Source organism: Bidens hawaiensis, unplaced genomic scaffold (assembly GCF_021521415.1).
Source record: "Bidens hawaiensis isolate Kalapana, Puna unplaced genomic scaffold, B.hawaiensis_p1.1 tig00035945_1, whole genome shotgun sequence".
Classification (NCBI taxonomy): Eukaryota; Viridiplantae; Streptophyta; class Magnoliopsida; order Asterales; family Asteraceae; genus Bidens; species Bidens hawaiensis.
In genome coordinates, this window is record NW_027505390.1 from 20,290 (window position 1) to 43,275 (window position 22,986).

The 22,986-nt window shown below is 34.8% G+C and overlaps 1 protein-coding gene, 1 non-coding gene and 2 pseudogenes across 2 annotated transcripts; 2 read left to right on the forward strand and 2 right to left on the reverse strand.

Annotated features, from left to right (window-relative positions):
* Nucleotides 1-1,338: 1,338 nt before the first annotated feature.
* LOC143612892 (18S ribosomal RNA) lies at nucleotides 1,339-1,631 on the reverse strand (annotated as a pseudogene).
* Nucleotides 1,632-3,115: 1,484 nt separating this feature from the next.
* On the forward strand, nucleotides 3,116-6,541 carry LOC143612885 (transcription factor EMB1444-like). The gene is made up of 11 exons (XM_077086753.1): nucleotides 3,116-3,234; nucleotides 3,812-3,985; nucleotides 4,088-4,172; nucleotides 4,257-4,298; nucleotides 4,541-4,600; nucleotides 4,733-4,807; nucleotides 4,923-5,636; nucleotides 5,714-5,815; nucleotides 5,906-6,019; nucleotides 6,100-6,225; nucleotides 6,313-6,541. The coding sequence occupies exons 1-11, from the start codon at nucleotides 3,119-3,121 to the stop codon at nucleotides 6,391-6,393; spliced, it is 1,689 nt and encodes a 562-aa protein (XP_076942868.1). The 5' UTR covers nucleotides 3,116-3,118; the 3' UTR covers nucleotides 6,394-6,541.
* A 152-nt stretch (nucleotides 6,542-6,693) lies between these two features.
* Nucleotides 6,694-6,873, reverse strand: LOC143612878 (uncharacterized; annotated as a pseudogene).
* Nucleotides 6,874-8,191: 1,318 nt separating this feature from the next.
* Nucleotides 8,192-8,265, forward strand: TRNAV-CAC (transfer RNA valine (anticodon CAC)). Its single transcript has one exon. It is a non-coding gene; the product is annotated as a tRNA-Val (tRNA).
* The last annotated feature ends 14,721 nt before the right edge of the window (nucleotides 8,266-22,986 follow it).

A 22,986-nucleotide genomic window follows, 5' to 3' on the forward strand; every position in this document is an offset into this window, starting at 1 on the left:
CTGTATACCTTTGTAGTAGAAATGTGTATACCTCTCTTTTAACATTTCAACCGCAAAATAAGTAAACACAATAAAAGTAAAAGATGACAAAAGGACAAGTTTTTTTTATATTGATAATATATAAGTGATTAATCGGTAAAGTTCTTGTATGATTTTGAACGATTTTGCTTTTATAAAAATATAAACCTTTATATATTGTTTTAAAATTAATCCAGTATAATAAGCAGTGTGTTCGTATCAACCCAACTCATGTTCAATTTACGTCTAGCAAATTTAATATATATATATATATATATATATATATATATGATATTACTATTTATGCGTAGGAGCCTACTAGGGACATATTATACTCCAAAGAATTTCAAATATTTGGCCGTAAGAAATGATAACCTAAAATCATGATTAATGCTAGCAAAATATGAACCCAAAACCAATTTTCTAATCCCATGCTTAAGTCATATATGCGTATGTTTTAGTGAGTGAGAGAGAGAGAGAGAGGGTATGAAAATTAAATTAAAATAATAAACTATATCTATTGACAGAAACCGAATACAGTGATTTATCATTGTTACTTTGATCTAGTATGTTTGAACGTGTACATATGAAACAATCACAATTAAAATCAATGTTTAGTATGGTTTTATATTATTTACGGTTGCAAGAAACTTTTGATACATAATTTACACTTTGACAAGCTAAAAATAGTCCATCTGTAAATTAAACGAGACAATTTCTTTTTTATTTTAAGGGCTATTTTATTTTAAACCTTACTCTTTACGAATTTATGTACATCCTTTTGGTTTTGGTTCCTTCACACTTGATTTATCTTCTTAGAAAATGATGTTTTTATTCATTTATCTTTTACAAAATAGACTTTTATTGGTGAATAATTCACTTACCGAAAAAATAAAAATCTGAAGAAACTATCAAATTTGAATTTCAACAAGATAAGTAAGGCTACTTGTTATGTTCAGCACTTCGTCACTCACTTTATATATATATATTAAATACAATTAAATAAGTTGTACAACCGTGTATAACACATGACCAGAGTGATGAGTGGGATGGTGACCACACATAGGTAACCAAGGTCAGGGCGTTCCCGCCAATCCTGCATATGCCAACCCCCCTTATAGATGGAGTAAGAGAAGCGAAAATTGTTGCCGAAAGAAGCCTTAATCAAGATCTTGGGTATAGATTAATATAACAAACCATTTAAATTTTTAAATCCTTTTCATTTTTATGATATACTACGTGTCCTTTGGACCCTTCGCCCGCCCGCCACCAGTGGAAGCAAGCACCTTGAAGGGAATTTCCTTCGCGAAGGATTCAATCCAGCTACAGGTTCCCCTACGGCTACCTTGTTACGACTTCACCCCAGTCGAAGACCCCACCATGGTATGCGCCAATAAGACCACCAAAAGCCTTTGTGGCACTAGTGGTACACAGAAGTCATAGGTGATCATTAGTCTGATTCTTCAGGCGAAACCTATTCCCAGGATGTAACGGGCGGTGTGTACAGGGCCCGGGTATATATTCACCATGACATGCTGATCCACGATTACTAGCATCTTAGTTACAACTTACAATCTCTAGTTTATTTTATTTTAATTTTTTATATAATTTAAAAAAAAGAACTTTTTTATTTCATACAAATTAGAAACTAGAAATAAATGCAAATCTGACTTTTCAATATCTGTAAATGTTAACCAATAAAAACATTGGATGACTAAAGGTTGAACGTATAATAATTATGCTTCACCTTTTTTTTAACCATATTTAATTTTCTTGGTAAATTTGTCGTGACTTCATGCATATCCTTTTTTGCTAAAAATGACCCCCCATAATCTTAAACAATGATTAGAGATCATTGTTAATCATAATTTAGATAAAATCTAAACGTATCAATACACACACCATTTAACTTCTTGGATTTTTAATTTTGTTAAACTTTTGGTTAGCTTATTTTAACATCGATTGATTTTTTTTATTCAAATAAAAGTATAAGACAATTTTTAAAAACACTCCCAAGATTTGAACCCTCGTCATTTTCGTGAAGTCTTTACTCTTTACTACTACGTTACAACCTAAAAGGTGAATTACACAGCGCTAAAATTAATGCATCAGCCAAAGAAACATAGTGCACAATACGTATAACACAAAGCGGCACCTTTCCATTTTTTAACTTTTAAGATCGACTAAAACGACGTCGGCATACCATAAAAGTAACAAATAAATGGTTATCATTAACCATGATGAGAAGATATATATTGATGGGGTTGTGTCTTGTTGGTGTTTGTAGCTTTTGGCCATAAAAATGATTGATATGAATAGGGCTTTTCCTGAAAAGATAAGAAACATTTTCCTCAATTTAAATATCATGGTGTTGGCCATACATATCAATTGGACTTGGAATATCTATCTATAAAAACAAGACTCATAAATCCCAAAAATGATATGGACCAAATGGCAAAATGTTTGTCACTTCTTGTGCCAAATTTAGCACCCTTTTTGAAGTATAGGGTGGTGAAGTGTAACTTTTGACTAATGAAAAAGCCGCCTACTGTTTATAAACAGAAGTTTGAAAGATGAAAACACACAAATGAAACTACTTTTTTCTTTTCTTTTTAAACCTTTGATCATTTTCATCATCTGGGTGTCTTGTTTTACTGAATTTTAAGCAAGTTTTCATGAAAAGATTTGATTTTTATGTTGATTTCTTCAATGTCTTTTGATATTAGTTAAATCTTGAGTTTTTAAACAACACCCAACAAATCTTTCCTTGTAATTGATTGATCACATCAAGATTCTTGAATTTTGATGGTGAAAATCTTGAATTTTGTCACAATTTGTTCAAAGATTGATCTTTTGACAGTTGATCTTGTAAATTAGGTGGAGGTTAGGGTTAGGGTTGGAAGTGAATTGGGAGATGGGATTGGGAAGTCTTCTTACTCCCACAGTGGGTCCACCGATAAAGCGGCGAGCGGGTTTGAGAAGGAAACAGGCAGGCAGAGGCTCTTACAGGGGTAGTTAGAAGTTGCAGAGGGTAAAAAGGTCATTTTAGTTTCTGTTTGGGGGTGGGTGTTCTATAGTTGGTTAACATAGTGGGATGAAGATGATGAATGGTGGTGGTGGTGGTGGTGGTGAATTGCACCAACAACTCAAGAATCTGTGTTTTAAGACTGACTGGAAGTATGCTGTTTTTTGGAAGCTCAAACATCAACCTCAAATGTAAGATCATGTTCAACAACTTTGGTATCTACATGTATATAGGTGTGAACCCTCGGGTGGGCAAATTTGAAATTGCACTAATTTTGACGTTATTTTACTAATTTCGTGAAAATAACGTTAAAAGTGGCGGAAGGTTAGTCAGGCATCATGTGGTGGCGTTGATAGCCGAAAGACAAGGGTACACGCACCAGCTGGTGTCCCGGTGGTTGATTGTTATGTGCCTTATGTCCAAGGTTTGATGCAAAACTCCTATCGAGCCGGGGGTCTCCCTGGAAGCAGCCTCTCTATTCCTACGGGGTAAAGTAAGGCTGTCTACATCTTACCCTCCTCAGACCCTACCGTAGCTTTGCTATTGGTGGGATTTACTGAGTACGATGACGATGATGATGATGATGTTTTTTGTCTTTTGTTTTAATTTGCATATGTAATTTGCCTAAATTAATCTGCAAATAAACTCAACAAATTTTTGTCCAAATAATCAATCAAGTAAAAAGTTTGAATAAGTTTATTAACTTTTGGCAAGTGGGGGCAACTATGTAATTTTAGCATGAACTAACCGAAATGGGAATGTTTGTAGGATGTTGAGTTGGGAAGATGCTTATTGTAACGATAAAGAGAAAAGCGGTTGTTCAGATATCAACAGCTGGTTCAATAACACGAATGACAATTTGAAGGACGAGTGTTACGCACAAGATCATCTTGGATTAGCTATTGCAAACATGTCTTATCGCATATATTCTATTGGGGAAGGGTATGTTGATAAATAAAACCGAATTACATTTGAGTGGTTTATATATAAATTGGATTGTCTATCGTGCTTATCATCCGTGTGTTTGTATTCTTTGCTAAGCAGGGTCGTTGGACGGGTTGCAGCTACGGGTAAACATCAATGGATATCAGGAAATCAACTTGTTAATAGTTTGTGTTCTATAGACACGGTTAGCAATAACTTTGATATCGATAATACCATACTATACCGTATTATATTAATGTATTTCTTACGTTTCATGTTAATTTTTCAGCATTTTGAAGGATGGAAAACACAATTTACAGCCGGGATCAGGGTATGTCACGCTGCATACAACAAATTTGAAGTATTACTGAAACAATATAGTTTCGACAATCGTATTCAACATATTATTTATGAAAATAGTAATTTTGTTGGGGCAAGAGTTACTAGTCACCCAACTTGACCAATACCAAAAACTACCCGCTTTGACTCGTTACAAAACCAGCCTGACCTACTCATTTTGCCACTCTAATCCTATTTATGAAATGATAGTTTTGATGTCTTTATGCTTTGTAGACCATCGTTGTTGTCGCTGTTGGTTCATATGGGGTTGTACAACTCGGCTCTTTAAAAACCGTAAGACAACTTTAAGTATTTACTTCTATCTCATGTTTTATCTATAAGTTTTTTTTTTTTGCATTATAGTCACGTTAAATGGTTAATCACATCAATCTTTTTATTAAGTTGTCGTTAATATAAAATACGCAGATCACCGAGGATTTGAAGCTTGTGAACCATATTAAAGAGATCTTTTTTGAGCTACATAACCCTTCTTCTTGTGTGGTATATATATATATCTCTCCCAACCGTACCAAATTATGATTCTAATATTATAGCTTATCACCCAACCCGCGTATTTTGTCACATCCAGAAACTTACTATGCAAATTGTTTTACAGACGGAAATGTCCATGAATTCGGGTTCAGTGAGATCTCAAAGACATGTAAACAATCAAGAGAGAACAACGAATAAGTGGGCAAAAGTTAAAACGATCACTAGTCATCAAGGAACCATAAACTCGACATCAGATATCGTCCAATCAACAAATTACAATGATCAAAACCATGGCTTGTTCATGCCCACATTTCTGGAACCCGAAACCAACAATTCTTTCAAGTTTCCTGCTGGATGTGAGTTATATGAAGCATTGGGACCCACATTTTATAAGCAAAATAATAGTTTCGATTGGGAAACAGTTACAACCGAGACTGTAACTGTTGACCAGACGGTTGGAGACACAAGCAACACACAAAGATCATGCTCTGAAAACCTCTTGGAAGCAGTTGTTGCTAGTGTTTGTTGCAGTGAAAGTGACACTAAATGGTCAACGTCATCTGGTCAACCAGTCAAACCCCCTCCCCGGCTACCACCAATCCCTAGTGATTTGCATACCAGTGGTTCAATTTGTTACTCTTTCGAGCGTTCTTTACATGGCTTCTCATCAGCTAGTGTTAGTAGATGTAGTGAGAAGTTAGAAGGGCCCCGAGAACCCACTAAGCCCGGGAAAAAACGGGCTAGGCCCGGTGAAAGTGGTAAACCCCGGCCTAGAGATAGACAATTAATTCAAGATCGTATTAAGGAACTCAGACAGCTTGTTCCTAATGGATCAAAGGTAACCTCAATTTTTCCAATAATATTCATTTTATGATTTTATTAAACTAATAAGTTGAAACAATTTGTGTCACGCAGTGTAGCATCGATTCACTCTTGGAACGGACGATTAAACATATGCTTTTCATGCAATGTATCACGAAGCATGCCGATAAAATTGATAAATGTGCTGAGTTTAAGGTACCTATATTTGTTTCTATCGTTTTCTATAAGCTTTATGTTAACGGGCCTTATCAGGTAATAGCATATTAATTTTATTACCATTTGCAGTTGCTCGGGAATCAGGATCAAGGTTCAAGTTGGGCAATGGAAGTAGGAAACGACCTAAAAGTTTATCCAATAATCGTGGAAAATATTGGCACCGAGGGGCAAATGTTGGTAGAGGTATGACTGTGACTTGTAACACAAGAAGCCCATGAAATATTTTCAATTCTTGCCAACAATGTTGCTTTTTGTGTGCGCAGATGGTGTGCGACGAATGTGTTCATTTTCTAGAGATTGCTGAAGCGATCAGGTGCTTGGGATTGACTATTTTAAAAGGCGCAATAGACGCATATGGTGATAAAACCTGGATGTGTTTCATTGTTGAGGTATGCCTTCTTGATATTGACATAACCTAAATCGACTAACAAGTCAAACTTAACATGCGGCTAATCTAGTCAGCGTGATCTATGCAGGCGGAGAATAACAGAAGTATGCATCGGTTGGATATATTGTGGTCACTCATTCAGGTATTAGAAATGAAGACAAAGACTTGAGCTTGTGATTTTTCTTGTAGAGTGATTGATTTTTGTGTTTTCTCGGTTTGACCGGGATTTTCTCTTTTAATTTGGTATTATATTTTGCTGCAAGATTGATTGTTGTGAAAACTTGTGATTTGGCTTGTGAATTTGCAAACAATGTGATAGTGATTTGTTGCTTGTTTGTTTTGGGAATATAAAGTTTTTATATATTGCCATGAAACTGGACAGTGAGATTATAAAATCTGGATACTTCTAGCAATAGCAAAAACTTGATAATAATAAGATGTTTAAATTACGATGATGAAGATTAATCTGTTATAATTTCATCTTGACTTCAGTGAAAAGAACATGGCGTCTGACACGTGGATCATACTTTTTGATCTCAAGCTTGTTATGCTTCAGCCTAGGATTCTTCCTCTTAACATAAAAGAAACTTGTTCCTGCTGATGACATCAGCTTTATTAAAAGTTGTTTAGGTTTTTTCATCAATCCCATTGTTTAATCTGCACAAACAGAACATCAATTGGAAACAACTATAAATACACCCCAGCCCCCTCTCCGAAAACCCTCCATACGAGTCGAATGGAGTTATACGAGTTGTATGGCTTTTTCTGTACCTGGCACCGTACAAACTTGTCAAAACTATTGTTGATGGACCAACCACTCATAAAAATTTCAACTATTTTTCACAATTTGGCTGTCATGAAAAACATAACGGAGTAACAACATCAAAATAAGAATAAGGTAGTTCGTTTTTCACTTACACGAGTCTTATAAGATAATTACAAAAAGACTAAAAGTTGCTCATATACTCTCAATTGTCTAGTTTGATTAAAAAATAATTTTCAAAAACTTATAGGTCTACACCTGTAGACCTGGTTAAAGGCACAGACAAGACCCTATATGACTCGTATAGGTGGGGCCGGGTGTATGAATAGTGGGCAAGGTGTGTGTATAGATTATAGATACAGAAGTTACCGGCGATGACGTTCCGTTATTTTAAAACCCTACCAATTGCCAATGGTTGCCTACTGGTTTCTAATACATTATATTAATTAATTTCCGTTAAGTCCAAGACTATTAAAACATTTTAACTTTCGCTCCTGTTTACACATTCATCACAGTATGTATTTAGTTTACCAAACATTATGACGTTTTTGTTGCTCAAATATTCATGGAATGTTTTCTTCCGTTACTCTTCTATTAGATGTGCCCCAAATTCCAAAAAATAACAAATTATGTGTGGCCTTTGCAGGTAACATGTGATTTTAGTTTTGAGATTGTTTGACAATAGGGTACGCATAGATGGCTCAAGAGTAAGAAGATCAAAAATACTTTTTCTTATGAAAAGGGTCTCAATTTTATTATGCGCTTTGCATCTTCAAAGAAATTAAGACGGCCTTGAGTAAAGTCATCTTCAAGTATGTTATGAAAAGGGTCTCAAATTTACTAGTACTACTTTTATCCTCTCTCATAACCTATTTCATCTATCCGAACGGATACTTTATATTGTGAGACTATAATAAAGATGAATTAGACAAGCAAGTCTGGGTGGTGTAGCGGTTAGAGCAAAACTTTGTAGAAACATGATTTCGTATATATTTTTTTTCTAAAATGAACTCCCTAGGTGCTGAGATGTTAGGTGCCACTTTATTTGCAAGCATTTTAAAGGCTTTATCTTAAAAAAATGATTTTTATTTGTGGGCAGATCAAGAAAAAAGAAGCAAATCAAAAGCGAATTTTAACAACCAGCCAAGCTGGTATGATTCGTCATCTTGTTCTAATTAAACTAAGGTGAAAATCAAACAAACTAGTCTGGGTGGTGTAGTCGGTTATCACGCTAGTCTCACACACTAGAGGTCCCCGGTTCGAATCCGGTCTCAGACATTTCAGGTTTTTTGTATTATTTTTCTTTGGTTGGATTTCATATTCTTTCTGTATTATTTTGTTTTGGTTGGGATTTCATATGGGTGGCCACATGCGTGTTATTGAATAATAAGAAATTGCATTTGCATATGTAATAACACAAGAATTTTAATAATATTTTCACATTATTTTATGATTAGTTAGGGGTGTTATTCAGGTTGAATTTTCGGGTTTTTTGAGTAGGGTTCTCCTTGTTTGACAAACTTATTTCGAGTGCTCATACCTGACCCTAATCTCCCCCACGTTACTTGGGTTCGAGTTTTATCAGTACGGGTTAATCGGGTTTCGAATATTTGACCTAAAAACAAATATATATGCCAAAATTCAAGCAAATATATCGTCTTCAAATTTTAATATACATAATTTTTTTTTTTTTTTTTTTTAAGACAAAAATTTTATTTATTTCTACTGATGAAACATAGATATTACATCAATATAGCAGGTAGGCGGGCAACAAGCTGCGCCGCCACCCCTTTCTGAATTGCAAACCCTAACCTGCTAAAGACATACCCCTGCCCCTTTGGAGTCGACACATTGCTATGCACAACCTGTTGGACCCTGGTTAGAAAACGGATAGCTTCCGGTGCCAAGGAGCCAAATGTATCAAAAGCCAGAGGGACAAAAACATGTTGGTTCTCTTCGCAGGCTTTAGCATGTTTCTCCACCTTCTTCGTTTCAGCCCTTTTTATTGCTTGCCCAGCTACAAACCCATTATCCCTCAAACCAGCTAAGGGAGATACCCCTGTGAGGTCAACACAAGCGTGTTTTCCCCCGGCCCAACCAAAGACGAGCAAATCTGCCGGTCGTAGAGTGGATCTCCCTTCCGTGGGGTCTGTAAGGAAGTTTACGGGGGCTTCCTTTTTAGCTGATATCCCAGCTCGCCTTAAGATGTCCCAAAGAACGTCCCGCACCCAATCATGTCGGTATTTGAACCCAGGCATCTCCTTGCAATGAATCGCATGCTCTCCGAATTTATCCAGGCAGGCCTTACGGCAGATCGGACATGTTTCGTCTTCGGGGTACATTGGGACCATCAAACGGTAAGCAAATAAAAAACCATATAAACCAAAATACACGATCCTTTAACAAGTCACGTTAATATTGTTCAAATGTGAGTCACGTTAACAAGGATTAAAGATGGGTTTTCTTGTTAAGATACGTATAGTTGTATGATAACACTTATTTCCTTCTTTATATATAAAGTGAATTGAGCAATATTAATATTTTCTTTTCTCTAAAACACGCTATATGACAAAATTAGTATGATGCAATATGAAAAGTTTCTTCATGAATCACGTGAAAATTTAAAAATTAACAGATTTTTTTTTTTTTTTTCACGTGGCACTAGTTTACAACCCATCATTTGGATAAGTAGTGATAGCAATTGAATATGTTAATGCTGGAGATATAATAAATGAATAGAACACCTAGTTATTCAGGTTTACCCGAAACCAATTAAAAAGTAACCGGTACTTGACTCGTATTAGTTCGGATTGTACTCAGGTTTGCTAGACTCGGTTTCATGAGTACGGATAATTTCGGGTTCGGGGTATGGGTTGCGGATATAAATGACAGCCCTATGATTTGTATCAAAGTCAGAAGATGATCCTATCAAACGGCTTAATTTGTTTGTTAAGATGGAATCTCTCTCAAATGATGAGTGTTTAGTTTGGCATTGGACAAAACCGCAATTTAATGAGTGGGTAAAAGAATATTTTACTATTTGATATCGTATATTTTAGTTACTTATTTATATCAAACACGATTACTTTTATGGGTTTTATGCTTGTAGGTGTTTAGAGCTTAAATGGACAAAATTGGAGTATTCAAGATGATAAAGAGTCAGGCTATAGATGAAGAAAAGCAACCGAAGGCTTGGAATGAATAACATATTAAGAAAATGAAAAACAAAGAATTGTAATGCAGGAACCATCGTAAGTTAGGGAAGGGTCGTGACTGGACATAAATAGGGGTCGTAAGCAGACTTTCAGAGTCGCAAGGTGATTTTGGTACCTCACGGCCATCTGGACGCACCATAGTCGATTGTCATGATTTTCAGAGGTATTTAAATCCCGTTTTCACATTAGGTCGTAGCATCTTCATGCCCTAGCAGACTGGGACCATTTTAGGACTATTCCACAGCAAACTAGCACCTCTCGATCATCAATTCTTCCATGGTTTCAAGATTCTAGCCAATAATTGAAGGATTCATCATTCAGAGACAAGACTAAGCCATTCGTGACCACTTCAAGTATAGGGTTTACGTATGAACTAATTATTTTGTGGATTCTATCTATATGATTGGATTGAGTTTAGACTAATCATTCACTTAATCTAGCTTTACGTCTGCCTTGAATGATTAAAAGTTGTTTGGTTTGTCCCTCTTGTTTTACAACATAAATTGAAATTTAAGTGGCCTAATGGAGACAAACTGAAAGGTGTGTGACCTGATTGTGACAAACAAAATATGAGTGACTTAATCGGAACAAACTTGAATTGGTTACTATTCTATATTATTTTCCCTTTTCTAAAATGAACTCCCTGGGGTAGTGTTTGTTATGAAGAAATGGAAGATGGAATGTAATAAATAATTCCAAAGAAATGAAAAAAAAAAGCATATTTGGTTACCATGCATGAATGGAATGGATCATTTCACATGAAATGAAACTTCTTCCATTTTTAAAATTTTCATTCTTTTGGGTATTGGTTTTTTTTTCATTACTTCAAGGAATGAAAAAGTTAAAAAGTCAACAATAATAATAATAATTATTATTATATAATTATTGTTTTGTATATTATAATATAACAATTATCATATCAGAATTATTACTACATTATCAATATAATTTTTTTTGAAATTTGACAAGTTAACATTTCACAACGCGTATACGGTATAACGATCTCGTTGTAGCTTGAGAGCCCTAAAAATAGTTATTATGAATATTCATTTATCATTAATATTATTTATTTTTATTTTATTTATTTTTTATTATTATTACTAATAAAAATATTAATAATAATAAAAAGTGATTAATCATTATATTCTTACATGGTAACCAAACATGACAATGGAATGGTAATGATCAATTTTATTCCTTTGCCTATTCGATTACCACGTCCATTCCATTCCCCCATCTATTCCATTACCCTATACCAAACACACCCTAGAGGTGCGGAGAGGTTAGGTGACACTTTATTTGCAATAGGGATGGCAACGGGGCGGTTTCGGGGCGGGGAATGCCAATCCCATACCCGCCCCGGTTTATAAAACCCATTACCAAAACCGTCTAAAAACCCGCGGGGACTAAACGGGGAATCCCCATCGGGGATTCGGGGAAAACCGCGGGTTTTCGGGGAACCCGTCTAGCATAAATGGTTTTTAAACGGGCTAAATTCCCCGTGGGGATCCCCATTTAACCGTCGGGTTCACCGTTTAAAACCCGATTGTAAGAAAATGATACAAAATTACAATACAATATTAATACACAAAAAGTTCAATATCCAAACACATTACACATACAAAAGACATTATTAATACATAAAAATGTTTATTTCTCCCATCACAACGGAAATTAACTTCATGATTGATCCTTCTTACACGTCCATACCGCACCCATTCAACCATTCAAACACTTGTCACGCCGGATTGCTATGATAATCAAACATTAACATATTAATTGGAAACTATATAAGAATAAATGTTAAACCATATTAAAATGTAAACGATAAACCATATATATATGTATTACCTCAATACCATCGTCACAATCATATTCAATAGTTTGGCAATATGCCTCGGAGGTTGTTCTAGGGTTAGGGTAAATGGCCAAATGGGAAAGTAGGAAACTGGTTTTAAACGGGTATACGGGAAAATGGGTTAGGCAGCCTTATTGGGAAAATAAATAATAAATAATATATTATATATAAATATAAAAATTATATTTAATTAAACGGGTTTTAAACGGGTATACGGGGCGGGTATACGGGGCGGGTACAGGCTATACCATACCCGCCCCGAACCCGATTAACTTAAACGGGGAAAACCCGAACCCGGACCCGTCCCCGATTAAGTGTCCCCGAACCCGCCCCGTTCGGGGCGGGTTTCGGTTTTCCCCATCGGGTTTGGGTTTTTTTGCCATCCCTAATTTGCAAGCATTTTAAAGGCTGGTTATTGCAAAAAAATGATAACTTACTAAATCATTAATGAGTCGGTATCTCTTGAGTTCGTCAATATAAGTTACATAAGTTTTATGTGTCAAAAACTAATTGCCACTTCATAAAATACTTGCAAATTTAAGAGAGAACAGGCATTACGTTATATTTATTTTTTCAAAAGTACATACAACCAAATTGGGTTGATAACCTTTTCTTTTCCCTTTGAAATGTTTAGGGACTTAAATATTACAAAGCTAAGTTAGATTTACTTTTTCATATAAATAAGAAAATATGTTAGATGTGTATAATATTTATACACATTATTTTGTGACGTGTATCATAGTCAGAAGATGGTTATATCAACGGGTTTAATGTGTTTATTAATACGGAGTCTCTCTCAAATGATGAGTGTGTAATGGACAAAACCGCAATTCAACATTCAATTCGTAGAACAAAATGCAACTTAACATCAATTCTTGAACCACCAAACTAATATCTATTTCAAACAATTTTATAGCTAGGATCAGGGTGCACCACTTTCCATCTAACAAATTTGAAGCATTATTGAAATAATATAGTTTCGATAATCATAACATGTTAATAATTTATGGACCAATACTTGAAACTCCCCATTTTGACTCTTTAAGGAACAAGCTCTATCCACTCATTTTGCCACTCTGATCGTATTCATGAAATAATATGTGATTTGATGTCTTTATGCTATGCAGACCATTGTCGTTATTGTTGTAGGTTTATGCCGAGTTGTACAACTTTGCTCTTTAAAAACCGTAAGACAAAGTCTACTGTTACCTTCTACCTCGTGTATTTATCTATAAATTAATGCTTGCATTCTAGGCACGTGAACAGGTATCAATCTTTATATTAAGCTTTGTCTTTAATATAAAACACGTGGATCACCGATGATTTGAAGCTCGTGAACCATATTGAGAACTCTTTTTTGAGCTACACGACTATTCTCCTTGCATGGTATCTCTCTCCCGACTCATACCAAGTTACCATTCTAAAACAATATTATTGGTGACAATGACGGAGCTAGAAATTTTTTCCTATGGGATCAGGAATTTTGGTGCTTGATTCTTTTCTGGTGTCAAAGTTTTCGGGCCCGGATGGGTTGGGTTGGTCATTCCGTCAGACTAATAAAATGTAATATCACTATCATAACAAAAGTAGATAATTAACATTCGAAAAACAAAAAGTCATATTAACTAAAAAAGAAAGAGTCGGCGGACCGTAATTGTCTAGTTGACGTCCGAAAGGCGAATGTTGGGTTTATGGAGGCTTAATTGGGCTAGGGTTAGAAGACATCTTTGTGGCAGATTAATTAAATTGAATACTAGTGGGCCTGGCCCATTTATTAATATAGCCAATTTATAGTTTTGTTGAGGATTAAGTTGTAAACCCTATATAGTTCTCTATTTATATTTGTTGTGTACTTGTAACTCCTCATCACGAGTGAGGCAGAGGCAATAAGAAAAGTATCCTGGTTGCAGCCCGTGGACGTAGGTCAGCCGACCGAACCACGTAAATCTTGCCTGTCATCTTCGTTTATTATTTTCTCTTGCAGTATTATTGTGTTTGTGTGTGTGTTGCAATACCCGAATCCCTAAGAAGTGGTATCAAGAGCCAAGGTTACGGTTACACACCGGAGAAACACGATAGCGAGAGGATAGTTGGGGTCGAACTAGGGTTTAGTGTTTTGGCAGCCGCCATCAACTCAGTGTTCGATAGTAAGATTCTAGTCTACAAACCCAAAGATTTTTGATTTCATCACCAGATAAGACAAAAAGAAAGTTCTTGAAATTACCTTTTTTAGGTGTTTGCCTTATGTGAATCGTTGTGCCTTTTTTGGCATTATTATATTACTTTTTTGTTGTGAGATAACCCACTGCATCATCTATCAATTAAGTAGCTGTTGTTCTTTTTGGAGTATCGATCAACAGGAAGAAAAGCAATTTTTTTTTATTTTTTAGCCATAGGAGATCAGAAAGAAACCGGAGAAAACAGGTTTGCGTTTCTTGTTCGTTTCAGTTTCTGATTGATTAGGTTTGGCGTTGGCTCGTGAGTGTGCAACGGGTTTTGGTCATCGGGTTTTTGGCGGTTATCGGGCAGTTTTGCCAGGTGGTTTTGTGGTGATTAGCGAGAGTTATTTTGTTTGTCAGAGATTATTTTTTTGATTGTGTTACCTAGATTCAAAGTTAGGAATTCTTAGTTTGAGATAATGGTTGAGAATGGGAAACTTCATATTGAGAAGTTTGATGGTAAAGATTTTGGTTGGTGGAAAATGCAAATAGAGGATTTGCTAGTTCAGAAGGATTTGGACATGGTATTGGGTGAAAGACCGGAGAAGATACAACCAGATGAGTGGGAAACTTTGAATAAGAAAGCCAAGACAGTTATTAGATTGTCGTTATTGAAGGATGTTACGTTCAACATCTTGAAGGAAACCACGGCGCGTGGGATAATGAATGCTTTGTCTAATATGTATGAGAAGCCTTCGGCAGTTAATAAGGTTTTTCTGATTCGTGAACTGGTGAACACGAAGATGAAAGAAGGAAGTTCAGTTACAGTGCACATCAACAACTTTAACTCGATTTTGTCAAGACTTGGGTCAGTTAGTATCAAATTCGAGGATGAGGTCCAGGCTCTACTACTGTATCATCATTGCCAGATAGTTGGTCGGGAACAGTTACAGCGATTACTAGTTTTACCAGTGAGTTCACTTTTGATGGGATTCGGGATCTTATTCTAGGTGAAGACGTCAGATGAAGAAATTCAGGTGAATCATTGGGTGATTAAATGCATGTTGGCAGAGGCAGAAAAAATAACAGAGGTAGTGGGAGCGGGAACAGGAAAAGGAGTCGGTCTAGGACTCGAAAGGATGTGTTATGTTGGAACTGCAACGAGACGGGACACTTTAGGAATCAGTCTCCGAATGATAAGAATGAAAAGAAAGAAGTCTACACAGCAGAAGAATACTCAGAGGATGAGGCTTTAGTTCTTAGTGTTGAAAGAAATATTGATTCCTGGGTCATGGATTCTGGTGCTTCATTTCATGCTACCCACAGCAGTGAAACATTGCAGAATTTGAAGGAGGGTGATTTTGGTAAGGTTAGAATGGCGAACAATGATGTTCTTGATGTTACGGGCATGGGTGACATGAATTTAGTTACTTCAGTCGGTTCATGGACCTTGAAGGATGTTAGAGTGATTCAAAGCTTAAAGAAAAAGTTGATTTCTGTTGGGCAGTTGGATGAACAGGGACATGAGGTTAAATTTGGGAACGGGCAGTGGCAAGTTGTTAAGGGAAATCTTGTCATAACTCGAGGAAGAAAGAGGGGTTAGTTGTATATGGTCAGTTTATCGTCTGAGGGAGTAGCCGGCCCAGTTCAGAAGAAGACCAAAGTTCGGTTCATAGAGTCTAGTGGGCAGAAGAAGGTTTGTTTTGTAAGAGATAAACCTAGAGCCATAGGTCAAATTCAGGTTGAACGTGCTATAAAAGGTTCAGAGAAACCAGTCAGGGGTTTTCGTGGCAGTGGGAGCACTGGCAGTTGACCAGTTAAAGCTTTAGCCAGAGTTACCAGACAGTGGGTTAAGAGAACTGGTATTTCAGTGGTTAAAGTCTCTCCAGAAACTTACCTGCTTAATATGGAGAGTGTTGTTTGTTCTCAAGGTATTCCAAGATCCGACAGTTCGTGTAAGTGGGAGCCGGTAGGGATAGAGAATGAGTTAATGGCAGTTGTAACCATGACTGATGTGTTGGAGCTTGGGGGAGCTTCAACGAAACCTTCAGGTTAACTGATAAGAAGGCAGATGCAACCAGGAAGACGAGGAAGATTACAAGAGGTACAAGTGATCATATCTGATGGCAGTTTGAAGATTATCAAGCCTCCAAGTGGGAGATTGTTGGGTTTATGGAGGCTTAATTGGGCCCGGGTTAGAAGACATCTTTGTGGCTGATTAATTAAATTGAATACTAGTGGCAGGCCTGGCCCATTTATTAATATAGCCCATTTATAGTTTTCTTGGGGATTAAGTTGTAAACCCTAGATAGTTCTCTATTTATATTTGTTGTGTACTTGTAATTCCTCATCACGAGTGAGGCAGAGGCAATAAGAAAAGTATCCTGGTTGCAGCCTGTGGACGTAGGTCAGCCGACCGAACCACGTAAATCTCGCATGTCATCTTCGTTTATTATTTTCTCTTGCAGTATTATTGTGTTTGTGTGTGTGTTGCAATACCCGAATCCCTAACAGTGAGTGCTAAGGCCGTGAGGCAATGGTTGAAGCCTTGAGGCGAACTAGCGAAGGCGATGAGACGAAGGACGTACTCATCTGGTCGATAGAAACAGAAATTGACTCGACATTGTTTTCGTTTTTTTATTTAATTAATTAGGTATTATTTTTAACAATGTTAATTGGGTCGGGTTTATTGACCAAATCCATTAATTATTTTGGGCTTTTTTTATTATATATATGAATTATTATAGGCACATTTATAACATTTGTTAGTGATTTTATAGTTTTTTTAAGCCTTTTTATATTTTATTATAAAAGAAATATTTATTGCTAAAAAAGTTTTAACTAAAATTTTCATAATCAGTGGGTTCAAATGTTTTTTTTAAATGATACTGGGCTCGCTCGTCGAAAAAAAATGGGCCTGCTCGTTAATTTGATACTATTGGTTATATATAAAACCAAAAAAAAAACATCAGGTTCGGCCGAACCCGGTTGACTTAACATGGCTCCGCCACTGATTGGTGACCCAACCCATATTTTTTGTCAACACGAAGAGTTAAATAAATCCAAATCTTACCTTGCAAATTGTTTATCATGCATAAATATCCACAAATTCAGCTTCAGTGAGATTTCACAAACATGTAAACAATCAAAGATAGAGAATCGATTAAGTGGATGGAAGTTGTCACACCCCGATCAATGAAGGCGGAAACATCGAGGCGCGACATGATTGCTCATTGCACAATGACACTATAAAGTTTCAATATTTAAACAACTCATTTAAATCCATATCATCATAAATAACACAACAATTGTTCATACAAAATGCCAAATAGATAGATAAACAAATAACTTGTTCTTTTATTTTCTAATATCCTAAAGCCAAGATAATAGGTTTCTTCAAGTAATCCAATCAAGCTAACATCAAACCTGTAACATTGCATAAAATAGAGTTTGTCAACACGAAGGTTGGTGAGCAATTTTCATAGTTTTGGACAATAAGTGTATAGTATGAAATCCACAACAAGTATATGAAAACAATAAATAATAGCAACAATTTAGATAATAAAACCGTCAATAAGAATACATTGACGACAATAATGAAATCGTCAATAAGAATACATTGACGACACCTTTCTATATGGGGATACCATATATACTCGGAATTAACGTATGATCATACTTTGATGAGGCTACCCGCCTTACCATTCTAGAATTTGCACATAATCATGTAAAGCATATAACACCAAATCGGGCATTTATTTAAGTAAACATATACAATACGTGTTGTGGTTTAAGACTCAAGTATAAATCATTTAAATTTGAATAAGTATGCAATGCCACCCCCAAAATGAAAGATGGAAAACGGGGGATGAAAAAGTACTCACATTAACAAGTAACTTGAAAGATAGTGTCGTGAATAATCGAAGAGATCGGTTTAACGAGCAAGACCTATATTAAACGGGTCTTGTGTTAGTAGGTAGTAGAAGGGATTAAAATAAAATACATGACAAATAAAGTAAATAAATAAAGTTTAGGATTTAAAATGTAAATATTTGAGAAATTAAAGAAACGAGTTTTGTAAAATAAGTTTACTCGAAACCGGGTCTCGGTATTCTATTCATTAGTTTTTTTTCTTTTTTTTACTCAACCTATGTTAAGTAATAATGTGGGTTAAAATGCGATATCGCAAAACCCTTGGTTATAAGAATACCCAAAACGAGGTTTAAACGAGTGTTCGGGTTTGTCGGTTCGAGACTTGATAATTGACCAAGCTCACAGTTAACTTCCCAAAATAATAAATGTTATGAGATAACTCAATAAAATCAAAATAGAATTAACCAAGTATGTAGTTCTATTGTGAAGAACCTTAACGTTCGTTAAGCGAGTATACGACCTTATCGGTTCGAACTTGTTATAAGATCAAGTTGGTTACCGACATGCCAAGTATGTTTAGAAACTAACTAAAATTGATTTAAAAATATAATCTTGAAGAAAAATATGAGTTTTGGTGGCTAAAAACACACTTGTGTGTCTTAAGCGAGTGAACTCGGTTTAGTTCGGTTTTTGGTTCGGTCCTTGACTCGGAATAAGACCGAGGATGGTTACCACATACCCAATTACCATGGAACTTGTAAAATAACTTATAAATAATAATACTCAAGTTTTACATTCAAAAAGTTAACAATAAAGCTTTTAAACAAAAGTTCGGTTTTTGGTTCGGTCCTTGACTCGGAATAAGACCGAGGATGGTTACCACATACCCAATTACCATGGAACTTGTAAAATAACTTATAAATAATAATACTCAAGTTTTACATTCAAAAAGTTAACAATAATGCTTTTAAACAAAAGTTCGGTTTTTGGTTCGGTTCTCAACTCGGGATGAAACCGAGGCTAGTCACCACATACCCAATACCATGGAACTTGAAAAATATGAACAATAAACTAAAATATGTAGAAGTTAAGCAAGTATAACAAGTTATATGGTTAGATTTGTTAAATATATAAACAAGGACTACAAAGTCCTCCATGTAACCTTGCCTTACTAGCCCGACATTTCAACCGGCCGAGACCGGAGAAATGAAAGACCGAAGGTAAACAAGGAGTGTATATTATATATATGTTGTAACATCAAGCTTTAAGTGTTGAGAAGTTAGTTAAAATGAAAGATTAGCTTATGAAGAACAACCTTAGAATTCAAGAATTTGAGAGAGAAATGAAGAAATGAGCAAGCACAAATGAAGAAGATGGGTGTGTATATATAGAGTAAGTTGAATGGGTCTTTCATAAAGGATGTTTCATGAAAATGGGTTGGTTATAGACCCAAGAAGCACAAACTACAAATGGGTCCTTCAAGTCTCTATTTTGGTAGTTTTAGTTCCTGGAGTTCGTTTTGAGCGTTTTCAGGGAATTTTAAGAACCGAGAAGGGTGTTTTTTTTATCCAACAACTATAAAACAAATATTTAACATACAATTCATCATTTTGATAATATCGAAAGGTTCGGGATACAAAACGGGTCGGGTTTACATTAAGAATACAAGTATAAAATAACCCGAAATTGACAAATGTCACAGAAGTTGAAACGATCACCAGCCATCAAGAAACCGAAAACCCGATAGTAGATTTTGTCCAATCAACAACTTTCAATGATCAAAAGCAGGACTTTTCCATGCCCACATTTTCAGAAACCGAAACCAAAAACAAAAATTCTTACAAGTTTCCTGCTGGATGTGAGTTATATGAAGCATTGAGACCCGGATTTTATAAGCAAAATCATAGTTTTGATTGGGAAACAACCTAGCCCAGGATCCGGAGACCGTCCACACAAGTTGTATGGATTCATTCGAGTCGTGTGACTTTTTCTTACCTGACATCGTATGGACTTGTTAGAATTGTAGTTAACCAAACTTTCATACGAGTCATGTGACCCTATACGAGTAGTATGGAATGAATATAGCCCAAATATGTTTAATACCAAATCTCGTATAATCAACAACAAAGAAAGCGACATGATGATTGACAACCACTCAAACACAATTTGGTTGTCACGAAAAACGTAATGGAGTATCAACGTCGATTAACATCTAAATAAAGTTTCACTAACACTAGTATCTATGAGTGTAACATAAAAAAATAAAACAGATAATTGCAAAAAGATTTAAAAAAAGTTGTTCGTATACTCTCGACTCGATTGTCTCGTTTGCTTAAAAATAACTTTTCAAAAGTTATAGGCCCATACGAGTCGTAACTCGTATAGACATGGTCGAAGGCACTAGAGTGTGTGTATAGATGGAGCCAATTGGATACAACTATGTTGAAATTTTATTTGTTGGTTATTATCAACTGCGAACCATTGAAAAACTTGACGTTACTAGCGACGGCACCGGTGTTTGGCATCGGTCTCTGTCGTTGTTTTAAAACCCTACCAAAGCTTAACTACTGCCTCCTACTAGTTTATCATACTACTTAACTAGGATATTGGACTCCTGTTACATACGGGTGGAAAAATATACAAATGTCATATTTATTAATAATAAAAAAAGAGGATAATTTACTTGTGTTATCTTTAAATACATGTGTATGAAAGATGTGGAAAATATACATGTTTCATTCTGAAATTATATAACCCCACAAACATCAATTTCAGAAGGAAACACAAAAGTAAAGTATAAATCTAGAACTTCATTATAAAAAATAATTATTTACCTTGTATTATGTAGACACACAAAGGTTTAGAAAAGATAGGTATGAATGAGAAATTTTATATATACACAAACCATTGAAATTCAGACTTAATGGCATGAGAAAAAAAATTGCTACTATACTGTTCATCATATAAAAGGGAAAATAAAATAAGTTTGGAAAGATTTAATTGTGGGTTACATTCAGTTAGTAAACATATGAAATAAAAGTTTGTTATGGTCAAACATTGTGATAGTTGAAAACCTTACGAAATTCAAGGGCAAAATGTCCTTTTTAATATATTTGGAATATTAATAACATCAATGATGAAAAATTTCATAAGAACCTACAATAAATTGTAATGATAAATTTTAGAAACTATTAAAACCTACAATTCTTTGGTGGGATCACAGCTCATTAAAGAGAAATGGTAGCAAAAAAAAAAACACAAAGCGGTGAAGTATGATTCTGATACAAAGAGAAATTGTAGCAAAATATGCATAGTATTATTTATACTTCTCTAGTACTTGTAATAATTAAAAATTAAGTAAAGGACATTAAAATTGGACAAAACAAAATACATTAATTCCTAAATTTTATATTAATATAAATATTATAAAATTTAGATGATACAAAGTTACACATATGACAAATAATGTACAAGCTCTTGAAAGTCATCAGGCAAGAACCCAATCTCATCATACAATTCATGACCTTGCTAACCTGGAAACAGATTTAATATTCGGTTCTTTCATCTATACAAATTTACAATTTCCAATGATGTATATACAAGTGGATAAACATGATAAACATAAACATATACATGAAGAAATAGTCCTGTCTCCCATGAAGAAAAGAAATAGTCTTGTCGAGGAGACAATGATCTAATGGCATTGCTTCTTGAACTTAAATCAAGCAAATCCTTAAGGCTTGATGGTCTTAAATTTCTCTTGGCTTCTTCCACCTTAAAAGATCAATGTTGTGATAATAATTGTTTCAATCGGTATAAATGATATTATTCAAATCTTTTCAAGCATATATGAATTGTAATACTATGAAACGTAAGCACTCCAGTCATTTAAAAAACTTGACATAGTCTTCATTTTTGTGATCATATTCAAGGCAATTAAATATTATTATCTTTTAACTAACACAAACATGAGATTCTTAATCAAGTGTAACATTGTTACCCTAGATCTCTCGCCATTTTCCAAAAATAATAAGTCTGTAACTAACAGAGTTGACTTTATAAAAGTCAAATGTAAACTACTTTTGAAACACTTAAAAAAGAATGGAGATGCATTTGTCGTTTCGTGCAAAAGGAACTACCCATCACCTATTTATAAATGTCTAGGTGAGTTTTTCCTTCCAATGATCAATTTTGTATAAATATATGTCCATAATGAGCTAAAAAGCTAGTGGTATAAAAATTATGACAATTTAGTATTTACATAGAGGCATGTTAGTTACTGACATGTGAAATAAAATACAGTACAAGTTTAGATAAAGACAGCATAAAAATTATTAAGGTAAAAGTCAAAATATATTGAAATTTAACACATTATCTTTATGTTAACTGGTGCAGGGATAGATTGTAAATATTTATTAATTATCCAAATGTTTTCATATGGTAACAACAACTTTAGGGGTTGCAAACTACCTCTTCTAACATTCAAAATACACCAATTAAAGAAAATATAACAACAGCTAGATCTAAAGAAGAACCCTAAATAATTTGTAAAAAACTAAGCATATATGAATCATTTTGATTCTAAGAGAAAATTACCAGTTACCTCTTAAAATTTTCAATTCACAATAGAGATCCATTTCCATCAAGATGAATATTATAATAAAACTTCATCATAAAGCATATATGAATCATTTTGATTCTAAGAGAAAATTTACCTGTTACCTCTTAAAATTTTCAATGCACAATAGAGATCCATTTCCATCAAGATGAATATTGTAATAAAACTTCATCATATGTAGTAGGAGGAGGCTACATTACAAGAAGTGTAAGTTCCATTAGTAATTACAATTTAAATCAAGTTGGATGAAACTTCATAATTAAAAAAATCTCAATG